A 9,768-nucleotide genomic window follows, 5' to 3' on the forward strand; every position below is an offset into this window, starting at 1 on the left:
GAAAAGACCTTCAGGTTGGGATAAATTCCCTTTTTCTTCTTTGCCCCCCTTGTTGTGAGGGTGCAAAGGCCGATGGACTCCAGCTGTGCGCGCAGCTGTTTCTAGTTCCTGCTGCAGCCCAGGATCACAGCTCACCGCAGGTGGCTGCTGCCCCGGAGCGGTGACGGGGAACCGCTGGGTACCCCCACCCTGCCTCCCCTTTGGGCCGGGCTCGGGGCGGGATGGAGGGGTGTGCGTGGGTGCGCGTAGCGTGCGGCGGGAATCGTGCAAGGGGCACCGTGCATCCCGCACTGTGCACCGCACCAGGGATGCGCGCACGCCCCGCCCCCGTGCACGCGCCCGCCGCCGCCCTCCCCGTGCTCGCGCCCGCCGGTGCAGCGGAGGAGGCAGGAGGAGGAGGAGGAGGCCCACCGCGATGGACAGCACGGGCAAGGAGCGGGAGGCCGTGCAGCTGATGGCGGAGGCCGAGAAGCGGGTGAAGGGTTCCCACTCCTTCCTGCGGGGGCTTTTCGGGTGAGCGTGGTGGCGGAATTGTTCGCGGATGCCCCGATTGTAAAGTGGGGGGGGGGGGGGGGATTGCAAGGGGGGTGCGCCAAGGGAGGGGGCGCAAAGGGAGCTGGTGCCTGCAGGGGGGCAGCCCCGGGTGCTGGGCCCCCCCCCAGCGTGGGTGAGGGTCTCCCTTAGCTTCTGCCGTGTTAGGGCATGGTGGGGGGCAATACAGCCCCCCATAGCATAGCGGGGGGGAGCCCGGCCGGTGCTGCTCCAGCAGCCCCCCCTTCCCGCGCTGTGCCCCCCGGGTGCTCCTGCAGCTCTCCATGGGCACAGCGGTGTGACGAGCCCACTCAGCCTCTGCAGCTCGGGGCGCCTGCCTCTGCCCCCCCCCCCTGCTCCCCCCCGTGTTCATCCTGCCGTGGGGGACTGTCCCCAGGTCCGGCTCCACAGCGGCTGCGCTTGCTCATCCCAGCTTTATCCTGGTGGGGACTCGCCGCTGGTAATCCTCTCAGGGCCGCGGCGTCACCGGGGTTCGCCCTGGCGAGGGCTGGCCTTTCCCGTTATCCGGGGGAGCATCACCAAGGGCTCTGCTCAGGCTGCTGCAGACGGTGCCGGGGCACAGCTTGAAGCCCCCCATCCTCCTTGGGGCTTTTTGCAGCTCTGGGGGGGTTTGGGCCGGGCTGGGGGATTTACAGATGATTTTCCACCCAGCATAGCTGTGGTCCCCTCATGGCACCGAGACCCTCTGGAGGGATGGGGTTGCTGGGGGGGAGCGATACCCCCAAAAAATGGCCAAGCTTCCTTTTTACTGGGTCTTTTTGTTCAACAGTAGATATTCCTGGGGGTGCGAGAGCCGCGCCCAGAAGGGTTTGGAAAAACTAGCAGTTTTGGCCACCTCAATCTTGGCTTCTTTTAATTTTATGTTTAAGAAAAGAGCATTTATGGAATGATGCTCCCATAGAGGCCTTGATGTTTCTAAACAACAGCCTGAAAAAATCTAGTGCCCGCAGCCCGAAAGGCAGAAGTTTTAAAAATAAATTCATCCTGAGCCTCCGGCAGATTAATCGGGCAGGGCGTGCTCCAGGGGCGTAATCCGGGCGGCAAATTGCTGAAAATCCTTGGAGCGAACCGGCGGAGATTTCGAGAGACAAATTTCTCATTTTCTTGGGCTAAAAATAGATGCAAAAAAATATGCTTTTAAAATGGAAGAAAAGGTGGTGGGTGACTTTGCTGTCGGCATCCTCTTGATGAAAGGGGGTGGCCAGGCTGCAGAGTGCCCGGCCAAAAGCGTTATCGACGCTTTTTCCTGAAGAGCTCCATTAGCTTGCGCAAGTGCTTTTCTTTTTTTCTTTTTTTTTTTTTTTTTTGAGACTAAAAGGCTGAAAACCGCCTGGTTTTGGATGCCTTGCAGGGTGTAGCATTACCCCACGCCGTGTCCTTTGGCTTTAGTTCACGCAAAAGGCAGCTTTCAAGGGCAAGACAGAGCAGTCCAAAAAACCCGCCTGTACTTCGAAATGAAATGTGGTCGGCTGCCAGAAGCAGAAGGGGAAAAAAAGTAAAATGGCAGTAATAAATGTTGTCACCTCCCGTGCTCCGGCCCTTTCTGGGGTCAGGAGGACTGTGTGCTAGAGGGCAGTACCGAGCTTGCAGGAGTAAGTCCATGAAGAAATTTGTGTTTAATGAACAAAAATATTTAACTTCTGGGTAATATTTAATCATCCGGTTTGGGGAGCCGAGCTATGCTGCCAAACCCCATCAGCTAGGCTTGTGTGGAGTTGTTCTCTCGCTCGTGTTTCCTACCTGAAGACACAGAGGTGAAAACCCACCGGCGTGCCGGGGCTTGGTCTGATGAGGTTTATTTGTTGGGACCCAGGGAGCGCGTGGCTGTGCTGGTTACGCAAGCAGCAAGTTGCCTACCATGTCTTAGTTTCTGATTTGCTTTATGTTCTCTAAATGATGCAGGAGTTTGTCGCGTACCAAAGTTTGCTTTCTTGCAGGCGTTTTGGCTGAGTGTCTGTGGTCTGATTAGGGTCATCAGCCCCGTCACAGCTCGGGGGGGGGGCGCATCACTGAGCACATGGGACTACGGCATCCCAAACCCTGTTTCAGCTCTCAGCCCCCGTTTCGTTCTGGCATGGCATCAGGGGCTCTCTCGCTGCGTTTCAGGGGCAACACCAGGGTGGAGGAAGCCTGTGAGATGTACACCAGGGCTGCCAACATGTTCAAGATCGCTAAAAACTGGAGCGGTGAGTAGAGCCCCTGCCGTTGGGGGGGGGTGCTGCATAGAGGGGAGCTCACACTGATGTGACCCACGAGTGCCTGAGCATCTTCCTGCGAATTATCGCAGTGGAGTTTTACATCCCAGCCTGTTTCCCTGGGGACGGTCAGTAGGTGAGCAGTGCCCAGCCACAAACAATTTGGGGTTGTTGCATCTCTCACCTCTCTGGGTCCTGGGAAGGGATGGCGCCGCTGTTTTGTGTCGATCCCGCTTGTTACCGGGCTGGAGGGGTACATGGGGTCGGTGTGTGTTTCTCTCCCAGCCGCAGGAAACGCGTTTTGTCAGGCAGCCAAGCTGCACATGCAGCTGCAGAGCAAACACGACTCGGCCACCAGCTTCGTGGACGCCGGGAACGCCTACAAAAAAGCGGACCCGCAAGGTAAGGGGAGCCAAACCCGGGACTCTTTCTCGCAGAGCTGCTTAGCGGCAGAGGAGGTGCTCTGCCGAGGCTTTCGGTAGTCACCAGCTCCACGGGGCTGCGGATCCCCGCTGCGGGCTACTCGAAAGCCGTAACGCCTCCTGCACTTCCGCTTCTCCAAAGCAGTCCTTCAGGTGACGCAAGCTAGTCGGCATTGTCTCGGTCTGCCGCGTGGACTGGCACGTGCCGGGGTGTCGTCTCCTCGAGGCGATCCCTGGCGCTTTGGCTGTACCAGAGCCTTTGCTGAGCTTTGGCAGGCTGCGGTGCGTTGGCTCGGGTCTGCACCGCGCTGGGGTCCCTGTCCCCTTCCCAGGGGATTCCCCAGGGCAGAGGAGAGGTGGGAGGAAAACGGACTGACCCTTGATGGGATAAGGGTAAAGGATCTGAATTCTTCAAATCTGGTCGTAAAGAGCAGGGTTGTGGTTTTGTGGAAGGCCTCTGGTTCCCCTCACCCTCGCTGAGTGGTTGGAAACAACCCACCCGACCCACCAGTATTACCCTGTGCTTTCCTGTGCCGGGGGCTGAAGAAACCAACTCGGGGCTGATGCTACTGTTTTGTAACTAAAACCCCCCAATTTCCTAGAAAACGGCAGCCCCTGCATGTTTATGAGATCAGCATTTTGAGTTTTGCTCCATTTGAAGATGGAGCCTGACAAACCTGGGGAACAAGTCATTTGTATTTTGTCCATCCTAATTTTTGACTGTTTCTTTGAGTTTTTCCGTGGGCAAACCGGCAGGCTGTCGGTGAGACGGGGACATTCGCGGTGGGTGAACCAGGATTAGATCTGCAGATGCAAAAATGCAGGGGATGCTACCTCTGTAGGTGTTAGGGGTTGAAAATTCTGCATCAGACACACACGTGTGCGAGTAGGTATTTTTTTAAGAAGCTGGTGTGTGGTCTGATGAAGAGCAACATTACCGAGATCTGGTTTTTGAAGGGGGGGAGGTCTTGGGCTGGGAAGTCTGACGTGCTGGCTGACACTGTTGTTTTTCCTGAACACTCATGCTGCAGAGGCCATCAACTGCTTAAATGCAGCTATCGATATCTACACTGACATGGTAAGAAGCTGCACTGGCAGCTCGTGGACGGATGCGCTCGTGAGAGATGCGGCTCGGTAAATGCTGTGCGTGCTGGGCAGAGGGGGAAGCTCCCGTCTCACGCGCAACCTTCTGCCTTCTCTAGGGGCGATTCACCATCGCTGCCAAGCACCACATCACCATCGCCGAGATCTACGAGGCCGAGCTGGTAGACATTGAAAAGGTAAGGATGGTGCTTGCGCGGCTCTGCCGGTGCCGCGGTGGCTGCATTTCCTTCCCCGGCCAGAGCAGCGCTGAGCTCCACAGGGACAATAAAACCCGTCTCCCACCTGGCACCAGGCTGCTTATGTAGCTGCAACTCACCCGTAACTTGAACTTCGTGTTAACGGGGCGAGCGATGATTTTTTCCCAGCACGGGTCTCTCACGGGGAAATCTTGACTCTTTTGCGCACCCCTCTGCTGAGCAACAGCACGGCAGGGCTGGCCGAGACCCCCAGGTGAGAAACTTTCTCAACAGAAGTGATGGTTCACGTCTGAAAAGCACGTTGGGAAAGTCGTGGGGCGGTTTTATAGCTATTTCCCGACGCGCCCGAAGGAAGCTGCTGTTACTTGCCGTTCCCAGTTCAGCACCGACCCTCCCTTGTTCCCCTGGCCGAGGTCCCTGAGCAGGAATGCCGCAGCAGCTGCGATTATACGTGTTCATAGTCACTACCTCAAGAGCGCTGTCACTGTACTAACCCTGCTCTGGAGTTTGGGGCACTTCACAGGCTCACGGTCAAATTCCCAAGGGCAGCCTCGTGTTTTGAGCGTGCGGGGGATGCGTGGCAGTGCCTCGCTCCACCAGAATCCCCGCGGTGTGCCGTGCCGCCGCTCCCTCTATGCGCAGAACGGAAAAGCTTTTGTGAATGTGGTTGTCTGGCTGAAAATTGTACTTCAGAGGTGGCATTCAAGCGCGCTGTTTCTGTCCCCAGGCGATCGCGCACTACGAGCAGGCTGCGGACTATTACAAAGGAGAGGAGTCTAACAGGCAAGTGGTCCTTGTAAAAGACTCGTGAAGGGGATTTGTCCTAGCCAGCCCCTGCGCTCGCACACCTCGCCTGCCAGCCTCTTCTAAAACAGCCTCTGGTGGGACACCAGGTCCAACTTCGATGCCTGTTTAAGGGTCTCATCCTGCACGTGGGGGCGCAGAGAAAGCAGGGAGGGATCGAACAGTGTCCATCACGGGTCTGTGCTGAGCTGAAGGTCTTTGTGCCATTCTGTGTGTTTTAATTGTGGCTGCTAAAAAGAAAATTCCCCTCATTTGCAGCTTTTGGGTCCCACTGTTATATATGCCAGGCGGTGCTTGGAGGTACGAGGGCAGGGATTTATTTTTTATCCCCCAGGACACAATTACTTACTTTAATGCTGTAATTGCAGCTCAGCCAACAAGTGTCTGCTGAAGGTGGCTGCCTACGCCGCGCAGCTGGAGCAGTACCAGAAGGCGATAGAAATCTATGAGCAGGTGAGGGCGCGTGCTTCGTCTGGGCAGAAATTTCTCGGAAATGAAAAGCAGGTCAGTGTGGTGGTCTCACAAAAAGAAGCTCCTGTTCTCACTTATTCCGGGGCTGATTATGCCTTTACGAGACATGCTTTGCTCCTTTGCTTTTAAGAGTTGTTTAAACTTAGCAAAGGCTTTTTTTCCCCCTGAGTTCTATTGTTTCTAGAAAAGGCAGGGGGAAGGAAATCTATCCCCCCGCCCCCATATTTTCTGTTTGCGGACAGCTGTGTGGTGCTGTCCTGTTTTTAATTCAGCTCTTAATGAAGCGGTTTTCCTTCCCAACTTTAATAATACCTTCTTGTGCCTAGGTGGGAACAAACACGATGGATAATCCTTTGCTCAAGTATAGCGCGAAAGAGTATTTCTTCAAAGCTGCTCTGTGCCACTTCATCGTGGACGAGCTGAATGCGAAGGTCAGTGGGCTCAGGGCAGTCGTCCCAAATGTCCTGCATCCCTCTTCATCGACCTTTGCCGGCTGAGACCTGCTCTTGCGGGCACGGGGATTTGCGTGGCTCTGGCACGGACTGAAGCTGGAAGGGCCGAATTGGATTTACCGTGAATATTTCCCAAGCTCTCGGTGTGGTTTTAGGACCAGAAGGCAAACGCTGAACTAAAAAGCAAGTAGTTTAGTGTGAAACGAGGGTAAGGGTTGTCTTCTCTCTTTCAGCTTGCACTTGAGAAATACGAAGAAATGTTCCCAGCGTTCACAGATTCACGGGAGTGCAAGCTATTGAAAGTGAGTAAAGCCAGTACTAAGATACAGGTCAGGCTTGGAAACACACACTGCCCTTTACTTCGTGCTTTTTCACCTCGCCAGAGATGTGGTCGTTTATTTGAACGGTCGAGAGGTCAGCAGACTTGCTCAGCACTCATTGGGTTCATACCAGACTTGTGGAAGTAGCTGCAGCAGAAAGATGATTGTTCTCGCTAACTTAAAAAAACCCAAACCCCCAAACTAACTATTTTTGTGTTCGTGGCAGGAATACACAGTAACAACAGTATTTCCTAATTTTTTAATGTATTTCCTAATTTTTCCAGAAACTGCTGGAAGCCCACGAGGAGCAGAACTGCGAGGCATACACCGAGGCAGTAAGTAGTCGCAAATTGGCTAAGGTGCGCTTGCGGATGGTGGGTTGTTCCTTTTTTTACCTTTTTTTGGGGTGTGCATGCTGTTAAATGTTGGGCAACTGGTTGCCTGAGAGCCAAGTGCTGCGACCGAGTCCAGCGGGGCAAAACACAGGGCAGGTCAGTGCTGAGCCAGCCCGCAGGAGCGATGGACTTGGGCAGAACCACTTCCAGCCTCTGCTCTGGCAAGTCCCAAAGTTAACGCGTTAAAATAACTAGTTTCTCCCTGAGGGTTAAGTAAAGATCCTGCCCAGTTTTGCTTCAGCCCCTTTTGGTGTTCGGCAGTGGCTTAAAGTGCTCTGTGTGGATTTGGATAAACAGAAATATTTTATTTAATTTTTTTTTTTTTTCCTCTGGGAAGACTAGAAGTTTTAAAAGACCATACTTCCAGAGCTGCGGAATGCTGCTTCTGCAGCAGTCTTGTTTGCTTTCTAATATCTTAAACAGATTAGTGTTTTGTTATTTTTTTTCTAATAGGTTAAAGAATTTGACTCGATATCGCGGTTGGACCAGTGGCTCACAACCATGCTGCTTCGCATCAAGAAGTCAATCCAAGGAGAAGGGGACGGGGACCTGAAGTGAATCGTGCGTGGTGTTCGTGGCATGCAGCCTAAGTAACCTGGTCTTGCGTTACAGCCAAGGACCACTGTGGGATACGTGATAAAATATCTCGCTTTATTTTGTCGCTTACAAATCCAATGACTTGTGTGTTTCTTTAGTATCCTGCTCTTTGTCGTGACACCGTGGGTAGCTGGGGAGCGACGCTCTGGGTAGCACCAGCAGATCTTTCGGAGGTGAAAGCAGCACTTACAGGCAGAAATCCTTTTTTCGGTGGTGTACGCGGTGAGCCCGCAGCCTGCGCTTCCCGCTGTTCTGTCCCAAGGCTCAGTACCACCGCCTCCAGCATGTAAATATTTTGTCCGTGCCAGCACATTGCAAGTAATTGGTTCTGATCTGTTGCCATATCGGTTCTGTCTTGAAACTGGCCTGTCGGATGCACGTGGGTTTTTAAATGATTGAGCTTTTTTTTACTGGTGCTAGTGAAAGGCTTTGTGCCCCTCACATAGCGTATGCGTGTGTGTGTGTGTATACGTCCTATACAGATGCGTGCAGGTGTAAATAGAGAGCAGTGACCTAGTGCTGAAAGCGTTGCGCGTGGGGGACAGGACTGCTTCGACTGGCGTCAGCCCTGGGGCCAGTCGCCGCGAGCAGACCTAGTTAATGGTGTATTTTGTATTGCAGATCTAAACATAAGATGTAAGGGTCTTCTATATTTTCTCGGATCTATTTTTCCACTTGCTTTATTTCGTGGTGTGTCCCGTCCCTCCCGCCCCGAGTAATAATCTATTTTTCTAACTTTTCATTTACACGAAGCCCCGCTGCGTCTGTACCGCAGGTCTGGTGCGCGCCAGGGCGGGCCGTGCCGTACCGTTAGTCTCTGACCTCTCTGCTGATGGCGAAGCTGCCGCCTCCCGGGGATGCGATGTTACGCAGAAACCTTGGCTTAGTTCTCCTGTTGAAAAGGCTTTAGTTGTGTTTAAAAATTCCTGCAGCCATTTTAGAAATGTGTTTGCAAATGTGTGTGCCCAGGGCTTTTCCGTGCAATGCTTCGTTTAGGGCTGATTAAGCTCCCTGTTATTTCACGTGGCTGCGTGTGTTAAGGAGGACGTGGGAGGCTGTGCAGTTTGCCACTCGCTGTTTCTCTCTACCAAACTGATTTTCAGCTGCACTGCTGAGGTGTAAAGAATGAAGAATTAATTAATTAATCGCTTTCTTTGGCTTCTGCCCATTGTTTCTCTTGCTGCTGTGATGGTCAGCTTTTAATCCAGATACTCACTGGAGTCGAACCCCATTTGGCTAACCCGAGGGGTTAGCTCTGTTCAAGGGGTACTTTATCTCTGCCACTGGCTTACGAAAAACCAAAAATCGCTCCCAGTACCTGCCAAATTAGGGTTTTTTTTTTGTTGTTTTCCTGATCTCACTGGTCCCTTATTTTCTGTAGACTATTCTGAGCGAAAGGCCCCCTGCGCTGTGCAGGACTGGCAAGGCGGGTGCACGGAGACAGCCTGGGCGCCGCTCCTTCCAAGCAGCTCCAGGTTCTTCGCTCCCCGGCTCTGTCCGCAACCAAGCCCTCCCTGTAACCGAGACCGCCCTGCGGAACCGTTTCTGTGGAATTTACCCCTTTCCTTAGTGAGCCAAGCCCCGCCGCACCGAGGGCTTTGCCTCGACCGTTGGTGAGGGGACGCGCCGGCTGCGAGGTTTGCTTTTCCCAGCGTCACGCGGAGCCCAGGCGAGTATTTTGTGCCGGTTTTTGTTCACTTTTCCAGTTGTCAGCATTACGCACAGTTGCAGTAAGGTGCGGATGGAGCAAAGACCGTACCCATGGGGTTGTGTGGTCTGTTACCGTGCTCTGGAGTAATAGCATTAAAATACAAATTGTTAGTTGTGTGTAAGTAGGCTACAGCATGTCCTCCAGTGTATCAGTGGTAAATTGTGAGTTTTAATATGACAATCTGCCACTCCGCTGTATTCCCCCCCCCAATACACAACTCTGTACTATGAAAACTTATTAAAGAAATGGCCTTAGCAAAGAATATAATGTTTTGTGTGAATCTGTACACTAATAAAGCGAAAATCATGACTACGAGCAGTGATAAATGTTCTTTCCTGGAAAATACAGAAGGCAGCTGAAGCTAGAGCCTGACGCAAAGCCGCGGGGCGTGACGATCAAAAGGGGTGTGCGCTGCGCGTCCTTCCCGCTCCTGGTGCTAAGGGTGATGGTTTCACAGTGCCTGTTGTACAGCCTCTCACCTGTAGGAAAGGGGAATGTCCCAAAGTGTCACACTTCTTTTTTCAGGCGTGTTTAACCCCTAGCTAAAG

At 53.3% G+C, this 9,768-nt stretch overlaps 1 protein-coding gene across 1 annotated transcript; it reads left to right on the top strand.

Annotated features, from left to right (window-relative positions):
* Nucleotides 1-228: 228 nt before the first annotated feature.
* On the top strand, nucleotides 229-9,535 carry NAPB (NSF attachment protein beta). The gene is made up of 11 exons (XM_054821018.1): nucleotides 229-513; nucleotides 2,659-2,738; nucleotides 3,033-3,149; nucleotides 4,201-4,247; nucleotides 4,372-4,449; nucleotides 5,198-5,253; nucleotides 5,643-5,727; nucleotides 6,072-6,176; nucleotides 6,431-6,499; nucleotides 6,802-6,852; nucleotides 7,366-9,535. The coding sequence occupies exons 1-11, from the start codon at nucleotides 416-418 to the stop codon at nucleotides 7,468-7,470; spliced, it is 891 nt and encodes a 296-aa protein (XP_054676993.1). The 5' UTR covers nucleotides 229-415; the 3' UTR covers nucleotides 7,471-9,535.
* Nucleotides 9,536-9,768: the final 233 nt, after the last annotated feature.

This window comes from Grus americana, chromosome 3 (genome assembly GCF_028858705.1).
Source record: "Grus americana isolate bGruAme1 chromosome 3, bGruAme1.mat, whole genome shotgun sequence".
In the NCBI taxonomy this organism is placed as follows: Eukaryota; Metazoa; Chordata; class Aves; order Gruiformes; family Gruidae; genus Grus; species Grus americana.